Source organism: Monodon monoceros, unplaced genomic scaffold (genome assembly GCF_005190385.1).
Source record: "Monodon monoceros isolate NGI ecotype Baffin Bay Population unplaced genomic scaffold, NGI_Narwhal_1 Super_Scaffold_2, whole genome shotgun sequence".
Classification (NCBI taxonomy): Eukaryota; Metazoa; Chordata; class Mammalia; order Artiodactyla; family Monodontidae; genus Monodon; species Monodon monoceros.
In genome coordinates, this window is record NW_021703776.1 from 47,080,614 (window position 1) to 47,104,429 (window position 23,816).

The 23,816-nt window shown below is 38.7% G+C and overlaps 1 protein-coding gene across 4 annotated transcripts in view; it reads right to left on the reverse strand.

The window, feature by feature from the left end:
• PPP1R9A (protein phosphatase 1 regulatory subunit 9A) overlaps nt 1-23,816 on the reverse strand; it is a 317,021-nt gene that overhangs the window by 70,983 nt on the left and 222,222 nt on the right. For all 4 annotated transcript variants that reach the window (XM_029233109.1, XM_029233106.1, XM_029233108.1 and 1 more), the window contains exon 7: nt 6,113-6,268. In XM_029233109.1, the coding sequence (XP_029088942.1) occupies nt 6,113-6,268 (156 nt within the window). The remainder of the gene's footprint in view (nt 1-6,112; nt 6,269-23,816) is intronic.

The following is a 23,816-nucleotide window of genomic DNA, read 5'->3' on the forward strand; positions in this document are numbered from 1 at the left end:
CGTACCGCAAAAAAAAAAAAAAAAAAGAAAGAAAGAAAGAAAAAAAAAAGAAATGTAAAGCTAACATGACAGATAAATTCTAGAAAAAAAACACTGAGAAAAAATTGAAAGTACTCAAATAAAGAAAAGAATAAAAAAAGGAACTAGTTATAGATACTAAAGATTTCAGTATTTTAAAGCTATATTATAAAAATATAAGTTAATAAATATGAATGCCTAGAGGAAATATATGAATTTCTTGAGAAATACAAAATACCAAAATTGGCCCAAGAAAAACTTGAAAACTTGAAAAGACTAACAGCTATTGGAAAAAAGTATTTCAAATCTTCCTCCACAAAGGCACAGATGGTTTTACAGCTGAGTAATAACAAACTTTCAGGGAACAGAAATTGCCATCTTATGCAAGTCATTAAGTGTCTCTTATAAAAGTCATTTCTGAAAATGAAAAATAAGGAAGACTTCTCAACTTATATTGGAGCTAATATAACCTTTGTGGCAGCTTTTGATTAATCCACTCTAGTTAAGATTTTCTTAGGTGACATTTATGTAATAGAGGGGACTATAAAATTTGAGAAGGGGTCAGAAAAAAAAGGCTTGAATTAAACAGATACATTCCATAAACTTGGATTAAAAGAGTCAATGTGATAAAAATGCCAGCTTTCTGCAAGTTAATTTACTGTCTTAATGTAATTACAGTACGAAAATGCAAGGAAGTTTTTTCAAGGGAGTTAAAGTGATTCAAGTGTTTTCTTGAATAAGTTGAAAAGTAATGGAATTTCTGAAGAGAAGAGTTAGATGGATCTGATTTATTCCATCAATGTTTTATATATATTGTAACAGTACGGCACCAAAAATTAATGAGAAAGTGGAACACAATATGAAGACCAAAAGCAGTCCAGAGTGTTAAGGCACAAATACTGTAGATAATAACGTTGGGCCTCCAACCAGAAGGAAATGGGTAAATGAGCATGTAATAAAAGTGCTAGCCCCCTTGTCAGCTATTTGGGAAAATTAAATTAGGGAGCTGTCTTGTTTATACAACAAATTCTAGTATATGCTTGATACCATTCATTCACCAAATATTTAGCCACTAACTCTATGCCAAGAACCGTGCAAAGAATGTGGGCACAATATTCAGCAAAAACAGAGGAGCTTAGATCTAGTCTAGCAAGATACATAATGGGCTAAAAGTAGGAATGACTGAGAGAATGTTAGTCTAACTTGCTTTGCCCAAACAGTGTAACATGTACTTTTGCTTGAAATAATGTAATTAAGAGAACTCTATGTAATATGAGACTTTCTACAGACTCCAACACAAAATGACTCTCCACCTCCACCCCAGGTTTTGTGTATAATCTTGTGAAAAATATCTAACACTGTACAGTATTTGGGCGCGTATGTTAATCACATAAAGAAATTTCAAACTGTGGTAGTGGCAGCGTACGAGATACAAATCCTGTGACAGAGGGCCACACAGTTGATACTGAGTAGCAATCTCCTGAAGAAATAAATATATTCATATGTTAAATATAAAACAAAAGAGAATAAAAGAATTAGAAGTGAAATGATGTGGTATTTGTCTGTTCTAGAGGTGGTGACAAACCTCCAATTCTTAAAAGCCAAAATTAAAACTACAGATTTGGTTACTCAGGCTAAAACTAAATCAGCCATGCTATATAGAATGGGTCCAGATCATGGAGCAGCCTACACCAACGCCAGCAGCCACTTTCTGTAAAAGTCCAAAGAATTTAGGATTTGGAGGCCATATGGTCTCTCTGTACAACTACTCAGCTTTACTGCTGTAGAATAAAAGCAACCACAAACAATAAATAAATGCACATCCATGGCTGTGTCTGTATAAAGCTTTATTTACAAAAAAAGGCAGCAGGCCCAATTTGGCCAATGGTCCATAGTTTGCCAGCCCCTGGTCCAGATCATGCAGCTGTCTGCACTATGGAGTCAACTTCAAACAATATTTATGGAGCACTGACTGAGTCCTTGGCTCAATTCAGAAAATGGAGGCTATAACCTTCCATATACTATTTCTGCTTTTTAGGCTCTTTAGCTTCCACTAAAAAAACGTGTACCCTATTTCCAGCTCAATTATCTAACAAAGAGTAGGGGTCATGCTTACCTGGCAACATGCAAGAGCTATATAATAGGTTTTTGCCAGGGTACACAACCTTGTCCTCACTGCCTCAAAGTTGGATTGAGAGTTACAACATTCAAAGAAGATTTTTTTTTTTTTTTTTTTTTTAGATTCCACATATAAGTGAAACCACATGGTATTGTTCTTTTCTCTTTTTTTTTGATTGGAACAAGAATTTATTTGAACAGATTTATCAGAGGCTCACCAAAATCACAGCAGCATCAACCACAACTGCAACCACAAACACAAAACAAACAAAAATATAATACTTTAGAAGACCCTTGGAATCCCATGGGCAACTATCAAGGACATCTGTGAATGATCACAGCTCTTTATTCCTCTATTCCTTTCATTAGATGTATGTCAGAAGATGGGAAGGTGAGTGGACAATAACAAAGAGACAGACTAAATTGAGAGTGTTATATTAATTAGTGCAAAATATGTGAGGATTTCCCAAAGTGTAGCAAGAATGAGATGAGGAAAACAATACAAGCTACAATCAGTAAAATCAGGAATATAAGCAAGGTAGGGGCATCTACTGAATATGACTGAGTCCTCTTACATTTCCTAGAAGGTCCTAGGGTCTTTTTTTTTTTTTAATACAGCAGGTTCTTATTAGTTACCTATTTTATACATATTAGTGTATACATGTCAATCCCTATCTCCCAGTTCATCCCGCCACCACCACCCTCTTTTCCCCCCTGGTGTCCATACATTTGTTCTCTACATCTGCGTCTCTATTTCTGCCTTGAAAACCTATTCATCTGTACCATTTTTCTAGATTCCACATATATGCATTAAAAACGATATTTTTCTTTTTCTGACTTACTTCACTCTGTATGACAGTCTCTAGGTCCATCCACGTCTCTACAAACGACCCAATTCCATTCCTTTTTATGGCTGAGTAATATTCCATTGTACATATGTACCATATCTTCTTTATCCGTTCGTCTGTCGATGGGCATTTAGGTTGCTTCCATGACCTGGCTATTGTAAATAGTGCTGTGATGAACACTGGGGTGCATGTGTCTTTTTAAATTATGGTTTTCTCTGGGTATATGCCCAGTAGTGGGATTGCTGGGTCATATGGTAATTCTATTTTTAGTTTTTTAAGGAACCTCCATACTGTTCTCCATAGTGGCTGTATCAATATACATTCCCACCAACAGAGCAAGAGGGTTCCCTTTTCTCCGCACCCTCTCCAGCATTTGTTGTTTGTAGATCTTCTGATGATGCCCATTCTAACTGGTGTGAGGTGATACCTCGTTGTAGTTTTGATTTGCATTTCTCTAATAATTAGTGATATTGAGCAGCTTTTCATGTGCTTCTTGGCCATCTGTATGTCTTCCTTGGAGAAATGTCTATTTAGGTCTTCTGCCCATTTTTTGATTGGGTTGTTTGTTTTCTTGTTATTGAGCTGTATAAGCTTTTTATATATTTTGGAGGTTAATCCTTTGCCCGTTGATTCGCTTGCAAATATTTTCTCCCATTCTGAGGGCTGTCTTTTCGTCTTGTTTATAGTTTCCTTTGCTGTGCAAAAGCTTTTAAGTTTCATTAGGTCCCATTTGTTTATTTTTGTTTTTATTTCCACTACTCTAGGAGGTGGGTCAAAAAGGATCTTGCTGTGATTTATGTCATAGAGTGTTCTTCCTATGTTTTCATCTAAGAGTTTTATAGTGTCTGGTCTTACATTTAGGTCTTCAAACCATTTCGAGTTTATTTTTGTGTATGGTATTAGGGAGTGTTCTAATTTCATTCTTTTACATGTAGCTGTCCAGTTTTCCCAGCAACGCTTATTGAAGAGACTGTCTTTTCTCAAGGAAGATTTCTTAAAGAACAAATAGTTCATCTACTCTTCAGATAATATGTATTATTGGGCCAATTCAGAGCCGAAGAGAAACAGATTATACCACTTCCTCCCACTCAGTCACTTCCTGCAGAAGAACTTGCTTTTTCTGCATTTTTCTTTGGTTTGAAGATATCAGTTAATCTAGAAAGACTTTATAAGAAATGGTCCTAAGATAGGCATTGCTACTTCTACTATAAGAGAATTCTAATCATTATATAATAGTGTACTTCATTGTCACTGAGACGTTTGTATCTGATTTAGAACTAGGAATAGTCATAAATCATCTGAAAAACCCATGTATTTTGCCTCAAGGACTCTGTGAACTATATAAATGGAAATGGTTCAACCTGACTAATAACAATATGTGGAAGAGAAATGGGCACTCGAAACCACTGGGTGACATAAATAAATTTCTATATTACCAAGAAAAGCCATTCTGGTGGCAACTTGGCATTAAGTACAAGTCCCCAAAATATTCATATTCTTTGATCTAATAATTCCACTGTAAGAAATTATCCTAAGGATAATTTATTGCAATATTTATTGCAACATTACTTTTAATAATCTAAAAAGACCTGGAAACAAAGGATATGTTCCAAAACAAAGAATTAAGTAAATTATATAAGATCCATAAGATGAAACAGTAAATAAGCATCATTTATGGAAAGATATTTGATGACATGGGAAAATCCTAATAATACACTTTTAAGTATCAAGAGCAGGAATTTAACACAGTATACATCCTACAATCCCAAATACCACAATACTGGGATTAGGAATGATCTTTTGGCATTTATACAAATCTGTATTTTCTAAAACTCTATAGTGAACATAAGTTGTTTTATTTAATAAAAACTTACATTTGAAAAGTACATTCACTTTGACACTGGTCTCACAACTACAAATTTGTCATAGGGAATTAAAAAGGTAAGTCAATGTACTAGGTGTATTAGGTAAAACATGAGAACATATAAAATTGACCTGTTTATAATACATCAAAATTAGAAATTATAAATAAATTTATAAATTATAAATCTGCAATTATAATCCTTGTTTTTCATGAATAGGAGAATATATTTTCCAAGTGGTCAAGTCCCTAAGAGACTTGCAACCACAAAACAATGGTTTTCAAGTCTCAGTGCTTCAGGGTTATTGTGGGCAGGCTGTAAATAATGACATACTTGTTTCCAACAACGGAGGATGTTCCACAAAGCAATGAAGAATAAAATGCTTGTGGACCCATTCATCACTGTTTCTGTTTTACAAGTTGGGGGTCTGAGAAGTTCATTTGGAAGAAGAGTTTTTGTGGTTATCTGCATTCGCCCCCTCAGGATCCATTCCTGGCCCTTTTCTGACAGCTCCTGCCTCAGGAGGCTAATCTCTTCAGATTTCAAGACTGAATCTCCCAGGCTCCCCTGCCTGGGTTAGGCTGATGGGAGGCATCAACAAGAGGACAGAAGGGTCTTGGTATATTATCACCCTTACCCCCAGGATGTAGTTTTTAGCAGTGGTTGCATCTTACAAAGCTGCAGATGTTGAATGGCCCTCCTTCAAAAAAAGGTAATCTCTTTCCCTCTCTACCCATTAAGCCAAAAGATGGTAACAACCTCCCCTGTGGCCGGTCCCTCCACACTGCACCATCCCTTGGTAGTTCTGTTAACTCTACTCAAAGTTCATTCATTAAACTTTCTTCAGTTAAACCACTTGGGAATGTCATCTGATCCCTGTTGGAACCTTGTCTACTTAAGGAAAAGAAAAACAAAAGCCTTTTTAGAAATCACTGCCTTCGAGGAAAGCCAGGTTCCAAAACTTTCATAAAGCTTTACAAATATAACCTTGACACGAAAACTGCAAATTTAAGCTATAGCTTGAAACTATGGAACAGACAAGTTAAAAAACTGTCACTATGACAAATAACAAGCATTTAAATTAATGACAGTGGAATGAGATCTACTTAACTTTTGCCTTGAAATTCAATGAGATTCAGGACAATCTGTTATTGAAAGGCTTTCTTTAAAAAACTGATTATTCTTAATACACTTTTCAAACAAATATATATACTTAATAATGAAATGGACAGCTATAGAAAAATACTTTGCAGATCAGCAACTTACCTCTTTGAACTTGTGACTGAGCTTGCTTGTGTCCAGGTCTGATGGGGAAAACATGTCCTCATTCTCAGGCAGCTCGAAGACTTCAATGGCGATGTCACTGCCAGGAAGAACAGGTCCTACCTCATCCTCCTCTTCATCTGTGGCATATTCTCCTGTCTGAAAGGAAGGGGATTTCAGAAATCCAGCTGTCCTTACCCATGTGGAGGTGGGTTATTTTAAAATATTTTATAAAAGAGAAATAAAATATGTCACCAAATGGTAAAAGTGTAAGTAGGCTTTTGAGTCAAGCATGCCTCATTCAGCCAATGTTACAAACAAATGTTAGTTCAAAGATCCAAAGTGACATGTCTATGCCATTTATAAGTGCATTTCTAAAAATCTAAGAGCATCAGCAGTATCTTTAGTAAAGCAACAAAACCTTTATTTTAAATCAAAGTGTTTGATGTTTTTTACTAAATAAAATTATGTTGCTAAGGGAAATAAGTAATTCCTTTAAATTCCCAACACCTATAATGAATAAGTCACCCAATATTGACAGCAGGGAAGAAGGAAGGGGAGACCAAAAGATTCATCGAGTTGGAAAGGACCTTAATTAAGCCTTACAAAGGTTTAGTAGATTGATTCTCCTAAGTTTTAGAGCTTAATCAGCTCTGTTTCATTTGTTTGTCTAACTAACGTGGTGGTTAACTAGTGACCTAAAGAATTAACCAAAGGTTTCTAACTTACAGCCCACACAGGTGTATTGCTTTGCCTATACAGTACTACTTTAATAAATCTCAGCATTTTGGCAATGTTAAAAACTTTCACCTATTCTAGATTTCCAGTTTTTCTTGAGAAAGCCAAAGATCTGGCAATATAGGCGCATAACGACATGATAACCACTGGCCAGAGTCAGCAGTCGTTGTCCCTTTACACAGGTACACTTTCTAATACACCATAACTTCCATAATTCATTATTCTAAGCTGTTAGCATCACTCCTTCGTGATACCCATGGGCCCCTGTAGGTATATGAGTTCATGACCCTTGGAATAAATATTCCTCCTCACGACTAAGTTCCTTAACATTATTAGAAAGTAGCTCCTCTCCTGGCAGCATCAGGCTATGAGACTCTAATTCAAAATAATTGTTTGAAATCTATACCGTCTGATATAATTTAAAGATAAATCACTGAGTCACAGTGTTGAAAAACAAAGTTCATTTAATTCACCCCTGTTCCTTCAGGTAGTATTACATTTAATACACAAAACAGCTAGGGATTCATACTGCCTTTAAAAAAAAATTTCATAGTGTACTGAGTGATCTATTCCTTTGATTAAAGAGGCTTAGCATCTTACTGTTATTTTTTCTTTTGGTTCTACACTATATTCTTCTTGCTAAACCTGAAACTGTATTTACTTGACTATGTTTGCACATGAAGGAAATCCAATCCTTAACCTCAACGTAATAATTCCTAATTTCTGGAAGACCATTAATGAATTGCCGTTCTGACTTCTCTCTTTCAAAGTAAAATAATTCTAGTTTCCTCGTAGGTCTCATTCTCTGTAATTGTCTTTGCGCCTGTACTCTGACTTCTCTCCAAGCTCTCGGTATTTTCTCTTAAATTGTGGTGTCCAGAAGTAGATACAATTTCTATTAAGGAATCTGGCGGGCATTGACCACGATGAACAAACAAAGGATGCCTCAGCATCCTCAGACTCTTTTTCCACACACAGAGACTATAAGCATGAAGACTTTGACTTTGGTGGCATTTGTGTATAGAAGTAAGGTCAGGATATTTCATACAGAGCAGTGATTTTGCAAACTGGTTACATGTTAGTTAGGAACCCCCTTCCCCCGCACAGCCCTAATATAATCAGCGATGCTTTGACTGAAAGGGAAAGAGGTGGATGGCCTCCATCTTCTTTTCTTTTAATTTTTTTTATTTTTGGCTGTGTTGCGTCCTTGTTGCTGTGTGCAGGCTTTCTCTAGTTGTGGTGAGTGGGGACTACTCTTCGTTGTGGTGCGCAGGCTTCTCATTGCGCAGGCTTCTCTTGTGGAGCACGGGCTCTAGGCGTGTGGGCTTCAGTAGTTGTGGCACATGGCGCTTCAGTAGTTGTGGCTCAGAGGCTCTAGAGCGCAGGCTCAGTAGTTGCGGCGCACGGGCTTAGTTGCTCCGCATCACGTGGGATCTTCCCGTACCAGGGCTCGAACCCGTGTCCCCTGCATTGGCAGGCAGATTCTCAACCACCAGGAAAGTCCTGGCCTCCATCTTTATACTATATAGCTCATCAGCACCTGGAACCCTAGGGGTCTTTAGAAACCAATCTGAAGGGAATTCCCTGGTGGAGCAGTGGTTAAGAATCTGCCTGCCAATGCAGGGGACACGGGTTGGATCTCTGGTCCGGGAAGATCCCACATGCCGCGGAGCAACTAAGCCCGTGTGCCACAACTACTGAGCCTGTGCTCTAGAGCCTCTGAGCCACAACTACTGAGCCCATGTGCCACAACTACTGAAGCCCTCACGCTCTAGGGCCCACGTGCTGCAACTACTGAGCCCACGTGCTGCAACTAGACCCAATGCAGCTAAAAATAAATAAAATTTTAAAAAAAGAAAGAAAGAAAGGTCTGAAGTCTTCTGCCAGTGTTCAGTAGGAGGGGCAGGACGGGAATAAAGACGCAGACCTACTAGAGAATGGACTTGAGGACATAGGGAGGGGGAAGGGTAAGCTGGGACGAAGTGAGGGAGTGGCATGGACTTATATGTACTACCAAATGTAAAATCGATAGCTAGTGGGAAGCAGCCGCATAGCACAGGGAGATCAGCTCGGTGCTTTGTGACCACCTAGAGGGGTGGGATAGGGAGGGTGGGAGGGAGGGAGACGCAAGAGGGAAGAGATGAGGATATATGTATATGTAGAGCTGATTCACTTTGTTATAAAGCAGAAACTAACACACCATTGTAAAGCAATTATACTCCAATAAAGATGTTAAAAAAATAAATAAAATAATAAAAGAGAAAGAAAGAAACCAGTCTGAAAATGTCTAAACTGGAAATACCATTCTAAGTGTCTTTGGCACTGGCAGGGCAAGGTAGCTGAACAGTGGGGCTGGTTGGTTCCAGATAGCTTCCATTCGTGGTATGATTAGTTCCTATAAACCTTAAAAGGACTCTTAATTCCAGACTTGGTATTTTTTTTGTGTGATATTCTGTAAATTAATTCATCTCCTATTTATACATACTTTTAGAACTAATAGGTACTTTATGAATCCCAGTGATGTTATTAATAGAAAGGTAGCAAGGCTGGCAAAGTGCACAATCTCAAGATAACCTGATGAAAGTTTTGATTTAGAGATATAAAACTCTGTGCTGGTTTTTGACCCTATAGTTACAACTAGCAGCAAAGCCAGGTGTTTATTATGAAGGCCTAAGCCAGGTACATAAAATTCACTTCTATATCAAATCAATTTGATGACTATCATGAATGACTCAATAAAATCTTAAGTTAAATTTAAAGTCTGATGACAATGCAGCACATTTTAAACATAAGAGTTGAAATGAACAATTTGATTTCCCTTTGCCAGCTTGAAAATAGATACTTCTTCACCATATCTAAGGGAATGAACATAAGCATGCCTACGAGGGGGCCTAACCTATAACAGGATCTTAACAAACATTTTTAAAAGAATAAATCCAAGAACGCCAATTCATTTACTTGGTAATATCTATAACCTGCTAAGGAAGTTTTCAATAATATCCAGAAAATGCACTGTAAAGTCATTTGATGAGAAGGCAGCATTCTATCACATTTATTTTTTTAACGCTCCTTTTAGTGAATAACAGGATAAGCGTTGTACAATATATACAATTCTTACCTCTAACTATAATTCTGGCTTTGTTACCCATTTGAGTCATCAAAATTATCTCCATAAATGTAAGTTATTAATAATTCTTTTGATTCTTTTATTTTTTTTTACTCTACCGGTCTCTCTCCTCAACACCCAAATCACCTGCAATCTGCTAAAATTTTTTATCTCTCATTTCATCTTTCCATTTACTAATGTTTTCTGTTTCTAATTAGTCTCATAAGCATCCTGAGAACAAAACGTATATTTTACTGTCTTGATTCTACTTATTACTTACTAGAGACTCTGGATAGGGCGTTTAAAAACGTTATGTTGCCATTCTCTCTCTCGCAGATCATTTACCAGTCCCATCCTAAATAGGCTTTAGAATAAAGGGTGCATTTACTACAGAACCTCATAAACACCTGGAAGTTAAAAAGTTACATTTGGTAGACTTAGAATATGTGTTCTTCTGATTCTTTTATCTTTGTGGAAAATGGACATTATTTTTATGGTAATCTGCAAATAAAATAAATTACATGGAATGATATGTTAGCAGAATTTCATAAACCTCAAAATTAAATTGGACTGAATCTGACATTTACAGAGGAAGACAGACAACGTTGTACCCCCCAAAAGTTGCTACAACAAAGTATTTCCAGTGGTATCCAGGTCCTTCTCTTTATCTCTTTAGTCTGAAAAGATTCAGCATCTTTCAAGTAAACAGAGACTCTTGAAAGTTCTTCGTCCCAACCTGCAAATCCACTTTAAATGAGGCAAGAATAGTTCTTGCCTTTTCATCTTCTTGTCTACCATCTTGATTAATATCTCATACTCTTTAATGGCTTCCCAAAAAGGGTCAAAAAAAGAATAGTGATTATTTTGTAACTTACTATGTGCCCACCACTGTACCTTCCTTAAAAAACTAACTGATATAGGTATTACTGTACCGTGTTAACTTGAGGAAACTGAGGTTCAGAGACTTTACCCAAGGTCAATTAGTTATGTTGCTGAAGCTACACATCTAACATATTCCAAAGCCCATGCTCTTTCTTCTATGCTATCCTGCTTACAGTCTACAGAACTAAAGCTTTGTAAAAAAAAAAAAAGATGGAAATACATTCCTTTCATTTTTCTCCAACCAAAAACCCTGGTGCATAATCCTGTGGTGTTGAAATTCACCCTCCACATCTTTGAACATTATCATTCAGTTCACTTTGAAGACTTGCACCTGCCTGCAATGAGCTCCAAAGTTCCGGTCCTCTTCTTTTCTCTCATAATATGCTCACCCCGGGCAAGCGCAAAGAAGTCCCCTTCAAAAGGTTTGGCTCACAGGTATGCTGACTGATGTTTCATGCACTTTTTCTTATATAAACCAGAACCAGAGCATATAATCTATAGAATTAATGCAGTGTCTTAAAATGGATGAAAAAGGGCTTCCCTGGTGGCGCAGTGATTGAGAGTCCGCCTGCCGATGCAAGGGACATGAGTTCGTGCCCCGGTCCGGGAAGATCCCACATGCCGCGGAGCGGCTGGGCCCGTGAGCCATGGCCACTGAGCCTGTGCGTCCGGAGCCTGTGCTCCGCAACGGGAGAGGTCACAACAGTGAGAGGCCCGTGTGCAGAAAAAAAAAAAAAGGATGAAAAAGATTCTTGCAGGGCAAAATGAGTGCTAAGGTCCTCTAGATTTTTATGGTTCTTCTCTTTTACGTTTCCTTCTCACATCTAATTTTCTTGAGCTACCAGTCCTCACTGAATCTTTGCAAAGCATTGTATCTGCTTTCATAGACACAATTTCCTTTATACTCATATGCTATTGGGGGATTTAATATTTTACTAAAATACATAATTACAATGTTAAGTACAACTGACAGGTTCTGCCTCTTCTGGTGGTTCTGGTGGGACCAGAAGCATGTAGACATATTAGAGCCTTGAACACTCAGGAGGGCTGTAGATCTCAGTGTAGGTTTTACAGAAGGAACAGACAGTATCTGTTATAGTGGTGAGTTAAGTGGTGACCAATTAAAGCATCTTGGTTTTGAAGTCACGTAGGCCTGGGTTCAAGTCCCGGCTCTTGATATTGGTAAAGTTAGTTTTCAGATCTAAGTTTCAATTTCCTCATCTATAAAACGAGGATAAAAATAGTTCCTTAGTATAACAAGGTTGTCATGACATTAAGTTAGATGGTACCTATAGAGTGTTCAACACAAGGTCAGGAACATGGCAATGCTCAAAATAAGTGAGCACTGCTGCTGCTGCTGCTGCAGTACTTATACTACAACAGCAACAGGCTAAAGCCTTCATCAAATCTTGTAACCAGACATCTGCTAACTTTTGGTCTCATAAATATAATATCCTAGAAGACTTTGCCACATGAATCTTTTAAAAGCAAACTGGTCGGGCTTCCCTGGTGGCGCAGTGGTTGGGGGTCTGCCTGCCGATGCAGGGGACACGGGTTCGTGCCCCAGTCCAGGAGGATCCCGCATGCTGCGTAGCAGCTGGGCCCGTGAGTCATGGCCGCTGGGCCTGCGCGTCCGGAGCCTGTGTTCTGCAGCGGGAGAGGCCGCGGCGGTGAGAGGCCCACATACCGCAAAAAAAAAATAAAATAAAATAAAAAAATAAAAAAAGCAAACTGGTCATTTCTGAAGTAAAACTTCTCCTTTCCCTAAACCTGCTCCTCTTCTTGTATTCCCAGTTTTGGAGTAGGTACCAGCTTCTACCCAAGGCCAAGCAAACTTCCAGGCCTCTGTTCTCCTCACTGATCGACTCCCCTCCTGCCCCAGTGGTCCAAGATGAATATCCATCTACTTAGCACATCCCGTGAAGCTGCTGGCATAAGACTCTTCTAACTCACTCCTTTATGTTTCCATGGCATGCCTTCTGTCACTCAGGAAGCTTGGCTGTTTTTATATCTGCCTCCTCCCAACAACTTCTTTCAACTGTAGGTTCCCTGAGAATGCCAGGCATAATCTATCCCTGTGATCCCAGTGTGGCTAGCACACTGCTTGGCATACAGTAGGCACTGAACAAATGTTTGCTGAGTGAATTAATACAGTTTTAGTCACATCTGCACAGCACAGCAGAGCCCGATTTTCCTGTTAATTCTCAGCTTTCAAGTAAGAAATACAGTGAAGCACAGCTGCAGCTGGGGCCTAAATGACCCTTTTGGGGATTTTCTCTTGTTGTTAGGTTCAACCATTAGCAGTAATTTTTGCTGCAGCAATGTTTGTTCTGGTAAATTCAGGGAAACTAAATGGTGCTAATCATAAAAATAGCCTTAATTACGCAGTTTTTGTTGGAATTTGTTTACTGGAATTGAATTTGGTTATATATATTTTCAGACTCAGTTCTGTGGGAGAATAGAAGAGAGTTGCTTTTTCTCTGGAGGAGAAAGACCTCAAACTAACACTTTAATGTTTAAAATTCCTAAGTCTGTGCCAACCATCCAGATGGCTTTCAGCAAAAGCATCCCCTTCTCTGCAAAGGCATCTCTCTTTCCATTTTCTGTCAGTTGACTTCTGTGTGTCCTGATTTTGTAGTGTTGGGCTACTTAGTCTCTTTTCACATCACTGGGAATAACAGCACCTTCTTCATAAGGTGGTTGGGAGAATTTCTAGTAGTGATATATTCAAAGTATTGATCATAGTACCTAGAATATGCTAAATGACAAGATGACTTTATGACTACGATTATTTTCACTGTCCCTCGTTTCTCCAGGACAATGCCACAGAACAGTACAACAAAAAAAGAGCATGACTTGGGGGCTGGAGAGACCAGGGCCCCAAAAGAGAAAAAACAATGTCACAGCTGTATGATAGTGGGCAAGTCATTTAGCTTGTCTCTTCCGTGATGTCCTCTTCTATAAAATGGTTCAAAAGATACCAATCTCATAGGTATTGAGAGGATTCAAAGAAATAAAATATGTAAAACATCCAACATGATAGCCCAAGATATATATTCATTTCTCTCATTTATCAAGTCATTCAAAATTTTGTCAGTCTTTGTTCTCAGAATGTTTTCTGACATTGCACTCCATTCTTACTGTCTAGTCGCCAAATCAAGAAACATCTAAAATCTCTATCTTGATTACTCATAAGGCCTCTTGTGTTCCCTGCCTTCAGATGCTCAGCGCCTCAGGTCACTGATAATACTGCTGGCAAATTATTCTTCCTAAAATTCTGACCAAATAGATATAAGATTTGCCTATAAAATCTTCTGTAACAATTCAAATGCACTTTTCCCTTCTTAAAATTGTTACAGCAATTGTGGTAGACCATTCAAAAATCAGAATTAGATGTTACGGAGTTTTAAAGTTTTTTTTTTAGTTTTTTTCTCCCTTCCTTTTCAAAAGTATACTCCTCAAAAGCAGGGACTCTCTTTACCACTCTGGTAGGAAAGCTCTAAAATGACCCCTAATGATCCCTTCTTCCTGGGCAATCATGCTCTTGTATAAACCTTTCCCTTGAATGTGGACTGGATCTACAGACTCACTTCTTTTTTTTTAAATTATTTTTTAGTTTTGGCTGCATTGGATCTTTGTTGCTGCACGTGGGCTTTCTCTAGCTGCGGCGAGCTGGGACTACTCTTCGTTGCGGTGCGTGGTCTTCTCATTGTGGTGGCTTCTCTTGTTGCAGAGCACGGGCTCTAGGTGCATGGGCTTCAGTAGTTGTGGCACATGGGCTCAACAGTTGTGGCTCATGGGCTGTAGAGCGCAGGCTCAGTAGTTGTGGTGCACAGGCTTGGTTGCTCTGTGGCATGTGGGATCTTCCCAGACCAGGGCTTGAACCCGTGTCCCCTGCATTGGCAGGCAGATTCTTAACCACTGCGCCACCAGGGAAGTCCCTACAGACTCACTTCTAACAAGCACAATACAACAAAAGTGATGGGGTGTCACTTCTAAGATTAGTTTACAAAAAACTGTGACTGGCGTCTCTTTTGTCTTCTTGCTCTTCAAAAACAAGCCACCATGTTGTATGTGGCCCCATGGAGAGGTGCACATCACAAGGAACTGATGTTTCTGGCCAACAGCCAGCAAGGACTGAGGCTTGCCAAAAGGCACATGAGGGAGCTTGGAAGTAGATCTCCTGCATTCTGCCAACATCTGTGAGTGAGCTTGGAAGCAGATCTTCCTCCAGTTGAGCGTGTATATGACTGCAGCTCTGGCTGAAACCTTATTTTTGGCCTTGCAAGAGATCTTGAGTCAGAGGTATCCAGGTAAACTGACCCACAGACACTGTAATATGTGAATACTTCTTATTTTAAGTTGCTGAGTTTTGGTGGTAATTTGTTATAGAGCAATAGAAAGGGGGTACTGCCATAACAAATATAGAAAAACAGGGAAGTCTGCAAACAGGCAGTGAATGAAGGCTGGCAGGAAGAATTTTTTTTTTTTTTTGTGGTACGCGGGCCTCTCACTGCTGTGGCCTCTCCCGTTGCAGAACACAGGCTCCGGACGCGCAGGCCCAGTGGCCATGGCCCACTGGCCCAGCCGCTCCGCGGCATGTGGGATCCTCCCAGACCGGGGCACGAACCCATGTCCCCTGCATCGGCAGGCGGACTCTCAACCACTGCGCCACCAGGGAAGCCCTGGCAGGAAGAATTTTGAAGAGTATGTTAAAGCAGCCTAAATTGCCTTGAAAAGACTGTAAGTGGAGATCTGGAAGGGGGATCCTTGCTGTGTAGTGGCAGAAAGCTTTGCCACATTACCACCTTCTGTAAGGAAAATGTAGGAAATATCCCTACTGAACTGAGTGAGCCAGGGAAGTAGATTTCCAAACAAAGTGCTGAAGGCGCTGCCTGATTTCTTCCTGCTGCTTCTACTAAAATATGACAAACAGAGATCAATTGAGAGGACTGTTGAACAGAAAGGAACCAAGACTTAATGGTTCTGAAAGTCTTGATTCTAAAATTAAGAAATGGCTTCCAAACAAAGTTCAAATCCAGGATACTGTCATGGTCTAAAAATGAAGCAGCAGCTGTGACCATAAAACTCTTTTGTTAAGAATTCTGAGCTTAGGAAACTCAAATTTTTTATAATAGGTGGTAAGCAAGTCTGTCACCTACCCTGAAGAGAGATACTATCTCTATTTTCCAAGGTTGTTCATTATACAAATATCATTGAAAAAATAATCTGAAACAAAGGCCAACATGCCTCTGCTCACAAGACATGCAGAGAAGTGAGAGAGCCATGGGGGAATTGTCTCCCAACAATATCCACCCTCATTTCTACACTATCTTGACAACTGGTGAATTTTTCCGTGAGTATGACATTCCCTTGACTACACTGATACGTGTGACCAAGACTGGCTAGGACCAAAACTGTTCAGTCTGTCTCACAGCATATAATTAAAACTACTATTAAAAGAACTCCAAACAGCAGAATGAGCCCAACTTGCAGTACTGAGATCAACCATACTCCCCAGGCTTCCAGACTCTACTGGCTAAACAAATCCCATAAACGATCCGGGGTTACCTTAGAAATCCAGGTAGCTTTCTCCTTAAGCTTCTTCACTGAGTTTTCCACTTGGTCTAAGGTATTAATCCAGGTACAGCAGGAGGTATCAGTGATTGCACAGACTAGGCACTGGACCACAGGAGGAAATCTAGGGTTCAGGGCGATTCTATCACCCACCACTGGCCAGTGAGTTGAAGTCAACCTGAATGCCTTCCAGGATAGAGGTGGTGTCATTGATAACATCACCTAAAGTTTGGAACAAATTTTGAACCACCTTATCTAATTAAATGACTCCAAACCTAAGAATAATTGCATATAAATAAAAAGTCAGCTATCCCCCAGGAAAGCAACCCCGATTAACTAAGAACAGCCTCACTTCGGAGGGATCTCTAATGTCATCTGAGGGCTACATGATCTGATAATTACAGTGTTTCTTTTAATACATGAAGGCCTCTTATGACTACCCCTAAGCTTCATGAAAAGTCTCAAGAGTGTGATCAATTGCCACAATTTGTTTCTATAGTTTGCCATCCTAAACTTTAATCTGTAATTTTCCAAGTGACAGACCAACAGGCTGTTGACAGCAGCTCAAAAACCAGTAAAAATATCACAAGGTTCATCAAGGGGAGTACTGGCCAGAGTTATAAGTATGACCTTGAATTCTGCCCAGTGAGCAAAGTGACCATGTTCATTTTGGGGTCTGCATAGCTAGTGCTGAGGTTGGAAAGCCAAGCAGGTGGAATTGGACAGCTTGGCTGAACCATTGGTGAAACAAGCCCAGGCATGTAAGGAAACCTCTATGAACCAAAGGCCTCATTGAGCTATAGAGGCCTTGTTTCAGGAGGATAGTTGCAGATAGTTCCCCCCAAATAAAAAGATGCTACTCGTTCATGTAAATCTAAGATGCTGCTTGGCCAGGCTAGCAGCTTTCTTGAATCTATCATTTCCATTTGACAAGCAAAGTCTGTTGGGCCCTTCCAACCTTATTCATCAGTGAGGTCAAGTTGACCCACATCAAACTGAGAATATTAGGCCAGAGAGTGACAATGCCTCCATGGGTCGAGCATTCAGTTTCAGTTTCCATAAGAGCTTAGTAGGAGGTTAATAGCTACCCCATCTCCTCTTTCTTCGGTTGCTGCATCAGGCATGCAGTGTTGTGTTGAGAAATGGCCTGAGTATTCTGGCAGCCATTAAGTGTTTAAAATAAACTGCGATTTACCCTTCTCTTCCTGTGATTCTATATTGTTTCTACTGGACCACCTGGAATAAAACAGGGAGAGTCATCTACATATCCTATCACTTCTCTATATGTGGCAATCCTTGAGTGGGAGAATCACCACTGTCACTAATGGCACAAAAAACTGCAGGCATATAAGAAATCAATTCCATTGCAGATTTAGCAGTGGAAGAATAACAGCTTTACACTGCATCTGCCAAAAGGGTCCCATCCACCCTTTAAAGGCCTCTCCAGCTTTCCTTCTTGCTTTGGACTCTGCCCAAACCACATCAGTTGAATCTGGATATTCTTTCTCACTATGGGATCAGGTGAGATGCTGACTGGTGAGCCAGCAACCACAGAACCATAAAGTTTGAGTGCCTCCCCTCCCAGTTTCCCAGTATATTCAAGGGGTTCATATAGCATTGGATCTCTCTGGAGGACAAAGAGATCTACCTTAAGCCTGACCCCTCATCATCTTTCTCCTAAAAGCAGCTGAGGTTAGGGTAGTAAGAGGGGACATCAAGGGGCATGGAGGCAGGGAGAAGCTCTGTGCCTGTAATAAGGTGCCGTAATAATTCAGTTCCAATTATTCAGTTGATTTAATCACTCAATTTCATGTAATAAGTAATAGTGCATTTTCAGTTTTGAGCAGTGCAGTGGTTAATATGTTTTAACCAAACTTCCAATGTCTGTGGTCCACCTAAAACACTATGCAGGGTGAGTCATCATTACTGATAGAACCAATTTAGCTTCAGGGAGTTTTTGACTCAGAAGCCTTGTCCTTGACTCCTACAACAGGGACTCTGTTATGGAGTCCATCTCAACCTGGAGTCCAGTCATTAAGTGTAGTGTGAACATAAGGGATGGGGACGTTTTTCAAGTGGTAATGCTGACTGCAAGAATTTATCCAGATTGTTTTGAACAAAATAGTGTCTCATTCTCTGGTGAGTTACTTTTATCAGCATTATAGACCAGTTAGGACCCAAATATTCATCCATGGTTTCCCACAGGAGTCTGTCAATTTGAAAGAAATCTCCCCGACAAGGCTAATCTTCCCTTATAGCAGTCAAGACCCACTGCAAAAAGCTTCACGACATTTTACTGTCTGAGTGAATCTAAAGTTGGCATGATAAACTGCAGGAGGGGTTGAGTCAAAAGGCAGCTCAACTGTTGCTATTTCTCCTTAACTAGCATTATGTTCCTTGTCCCATAATCTCCCCAGTGAACCAGCCAAAGTTTTAAGGATTTACCAGGCTTTTGACTATGACAATGACAAATTCCTTCCTTTCATGCTCAGTGTCAGTATGTATCCCTGTAACTGCTGTCTGAACAAGGTCAAGACCTTCTTCTAACCCAGAATGGGTCTTCATACTAGTTGATTTTTGTATCACGATTTTTGTGTTGGTATCTCAAGCCACAATTTCCAAAGAGTGGTAAGAGAGCCAGAGGATTCCTGAACATGCAGCCATGTCAGTAGAGACACCCAGACATGCCTGGTAACCTGCATCTTTCATAACAGGCAGTAAGTATTACTGTCCTTGCTCGAGAGGGAAAGTCTACCTGTATCTTCCAAGACTGTTATCTATATAAACATTTGAACAGATAGTCTAGAACAAAGGGCAGTCAATGCCTCAGAAATGTTAGAGCCTTGGAGAGAATTGTTTCCTGATTTTTTTTTTTTTACTTATCAGAGTCTTCTGGTGTTGACATTTTACCCGCTCAAATGAAGCACAGAAACCTTATTTCCCTTTACCCCAATTATTATTTAATGGAAAAAATGTCTAGAAAGTCAGCTGATTTTTAAAGTCCCTACAATATTATTCAGTTTACCTTTTCAAAGACTTTCCAACCATTATTCCTTTCTATATACTCAGCTCTGCAGGTAAACTGGTCTTTTTATTTCTTGAGCACACCTAATATTGGCCCAGCTTCTTAGTTACAGAAAACAAATAAACAATAACAAAAAACAACTCTTGCAAATAAAAATTGAAACCACAAATCTCAAATTCATGCTTTTACTTTTGTATGTCCTTTGTTGTGATGATTCTTTTATACTATGGTTATCTGGCCTTTTGACAGATTGCCTTGAAAATGATTTAAATTCTTTACCATATATATTTATTGTTTCCACAGCAAAATAGCAAGCTTCTTGGGAGTATAAACTATATTTTTCTAAGACTCAATATTCCTAATTCAATTCCTCTTAATAAATGATAGCTACTTACTAAGACATGAATGCCATTGTCTTTAAATCTCTGATAAATATATTCTATATGAGGAGGGAACCAGTGATCCCTATTTTTCCCACTGAGATCCAGAACTAAACAGTCAATAGACCAAAGTAGACCTCCGTATTCAAATGTCACATTGCAATTTCAAATTGGCAGCCTTCCTTGAGTTTCATTTTACTTGCCAAGGAAACAATGAAGCACTTATTCTGATGCCAGCAGGACTGTGGGAAGAGACTAAGAGATTTGTATTTCCCTAAATCTTTAATCTGCAGAAGAGAACAACTGCACTGACCAAGTGGCACATGTTATTATTATCTTAATAATTCTTTAATCTTACAACGAACTGAATCTTGGAAAAATATGGTGTATTCATATAAAAATTGACTCATATGATTGCAAAAATGCTGATTATCACATAGAACCAGAAGTTACAGCTACAGAATTTATAGTAAACAAAAAAGTAAAACCAACAAAAATATTATTGATGGTATTTCTATGGATTATCTACAGATTAATAATAAATATAATCTCAAACTTATAATTTCCTATGAGGGAGAATAATTTTACTCCTTTCCTCATTATGGCTATCTGGTGGTTTGTGGAAGCAATTTCTTCTTGAGAAGTGTCTGCAATACCAGGACTCAAAAGTCTTTACATCAGTTTTCCTGGCATCTTTAAACTGGACAACTCCAGCTCTGATTGCATCTAACCCTTCCCACAAACTCCCATTACCCTAGGCTATTTACAATGCATATTCTGTTCCAGCAGGTGTGAGGCTGAGTGGAGAAATCTGCAATCTTAAAGAAATACTATGAGAGTCCCACTTTAAGACACAGAGTCTCAAGTCATTTTATAGGTCCTTGGAGAGCAGGAATCATGTCATATTCACTTTATATCCACATAACTATTCAACATAAGCAATGGGACATGCCAGATTTTAGTTTTCTTCATTAAATATTGAGTTGACACAAAGAGTATTTACGAAATATACAAAAAGTATAATGAATAATGATGTAACCACCACCAATTAACTAACAACTTAAGAAAAGGAGCAGTACCACTACATTTCAATTATAATCCTCTCTGTGTGCCTCCCTGATTCTATTTTAGTCGCCTGCCCTTCGGAATAATTCTGCTGAATTTTATTATTCTTGTTGTTCTTTAGTTTTACTATATTTTTTTAATGACTAAACAATGTATCATTAATTTTTACATGATTTTAAACTTCATATAAATGGAATCATGTATTCTTCTGTGCCTTTCTCCTTTTAATGGTATGCTTCTGAAATTCCTCTGACTGTTGTGCACTGCAAAAACAACTTCTGTGTATCGTTCCACTGAATGAATATACTACAGTATATTTACCCATTCTCTTCTTCATAGAAATGTCAGTTGTATCCAATTCTTTTCTATTACAAGAATGATAATTATACATGTCTTACACCTCATGAATTTAAGAATTTTACTAAGGTGTTTAGTAAGAAATATAATTGTTGAGTCAACTTTACTAGATAATGCCAAATTGTTTTTCAAAGTGAATGGGCCTATTTATACTCCTATTGCAGAGAATAAGAGCTCCTTTTACTCCATATCCCCACCAAAACTTAAAATATCCGATTTAAATCAATTTAGTAGGTAGGAAATAGTATTTCATTTTGGTTTTTAACGTTTACATTTTGATTCCTAATATGTTTGGGCATCTTTTCATGTATTCGTTGGCCACTGAGATTTCTTCTGCTACGATATGACTATTCAAGCCAATAGCCCATAAGCAGTCTTTCCCACTGGCTCATGGAGGACTTTTTAGATAATTCTCTTTCAGTTATTTAGTTTTCAAATATTTTCTTCCAGCTTCTGGTATGTCTTTTTGCTTTCACAAAGGCATTCTTTTGATGAATAAAAGTTCTTAATCTTAATGTCAATTTTCTCAATTGTTTCCTTTATGGATTTGCTTTTCTTAAGTGTTCCTTAACGTAATGAACCATTTCTTACACTGAAGTCTTAAAGATATTCTTGTACAGTCTTCTAAATTTTTTAGTTTTGCTTTTCACATTTGAGTAGTTAATCTACCTGGAATGTAGCCCATGGGGCTCTAGCTTTACGATGGAGTTCTTCAATTAGAATTCCACTTTGGGTGGGCCGTGGGCTTTTTCTATTGTAACCCAAAGCAACACCAATTACAGTATAATCATAATATAGAGAACACTTAGGATAAGTATGACATTATGATAGAGATATGAAAGAAGCCAGACATTAAAAAGTATGTACTTTATGATTCCATTCAAATGACATTCTAGGATTGACAAAATTATAGTGTCAGAAAGCAGACTGAATGCTTTTTTGGGGCTGAGAGTGACTGCAAAGTTCTATAAGGGAACTATTTGAGGTGATGAAAATGTTGTGTATATTTATTGTGGTGGTGGTTATTCATCACACTGTTAACCTAAACACATTTGAAATGGGTGCATTTTATTGTATATAAATTATTCTTCATTAATGTTGATTTTAATATGTGAAATATGGATATATAGTAATAAAAATTATCAAATTACACACTTAAGATCTGCACATTTTGTTCTCTGTCAATAAAATAATTTTCAAAAACCCCTTTAAAAACCAGAATTTCAGAAATCAATTAAGAGTTTTTACCACCACCCTTACTAGCATCAATATCAGTTTAAAGTAAATGGAGCCCTTATCAGACCAGGTAAACCTCCACAGTAAGGCATCTTTAGGACGTCAGTCCTTGGTCAGGTCACCATTTAGTTTTTCCTGCTGATGAAAATGTATTTCTATGATTGAAGCCTATTTCTAAGTTAATACAATGGGCAGGAGAAGATGGTTATCTATGCAGTATTGATCTTGGCATCATTTAGGCCATTTCAACTATTCTATTTCTACTACATGTTTATTCATTTATGACTAAAAAGTCATGTCAATGTGAGTCACCAGGTTGCCATTTCTAAGGTCCTAAAGGTTTTCAAGGAATGAAATAAGCATATTTATTTTTTTGGTTTTACATGCAGAAGATTTTGGTGCAGTGTGACAGAAATAGGGTCTTCTTGTAAATTCATGGTCTCTCAAAACAATTAAAATGTGGTAGCAAAAGCCCACAGAACGTTGCTAAACCCCAAAGTGCCAAAGACAAGTACAGCTTATTCCTTCAGCCCTTTCCCTATCTTCACTCTCTAGTCTAACTAGGTTTGACATTTCTTTTATCGCTGTATTGTATGCCATTCTTCCTTCACTATTTCATATTATGTTCCTAACTAAATTTCATTCTCCTCATTTAACTCTACTCTCCACTTTTCATCTTAATATCCTTTGGGTGATTCAAGTCAGTTCAATTTCTTGGCTTCCTCTAATCTGCCCAGTGCTGTGCTCACCCCTGTATGTATTAAAAATCAACCAGCTGGGCTTCCCTGGTGGCGCAGTGGTTAAGAGTCCGCCTGCTGATGCAGGGGACACGGGTTCGTGCCCCGGTCCGGGAAGATCCCACATGCTGCGGAGTGGCTGGGCCCGTGAGCCATGGCCGCTGAGCCTGTGCGTCTGAAGCCTGTGCTCCGCAACGGGAGAGGCCATAACAGTGAGAGGCCCGCGTACCGCAAAAAAAAAAAAATCAACCAGCTATCGAGACCTGTCATTGAAGACATTACAAGCTTATGGGTAAAAAATGATAGAGAGCGATACACAAGGTGCTACTGACTCAATTAAGAAAGGGCCCTCAGCCCAGCTGAGAGAACCCAGGAAAGCTTTTTGGAGGAGACAGATGAAATCTAAACAGAGACCTGAACGGTGAACAGGATTAGTGGGCACAAAAGAGCAACAAAGAGTGTATGGAATGACATTCAAGGTAAAGAAAACAGGAGGAGCAAAGGCATGGGAAACCACAGGATCCTTATGGCCCACTGGAAAGTTAGTCAGTTTCCCAAGCTAATAAGGCCCATCTCTCACTATGCATTTTAGCATTTTAGAGCT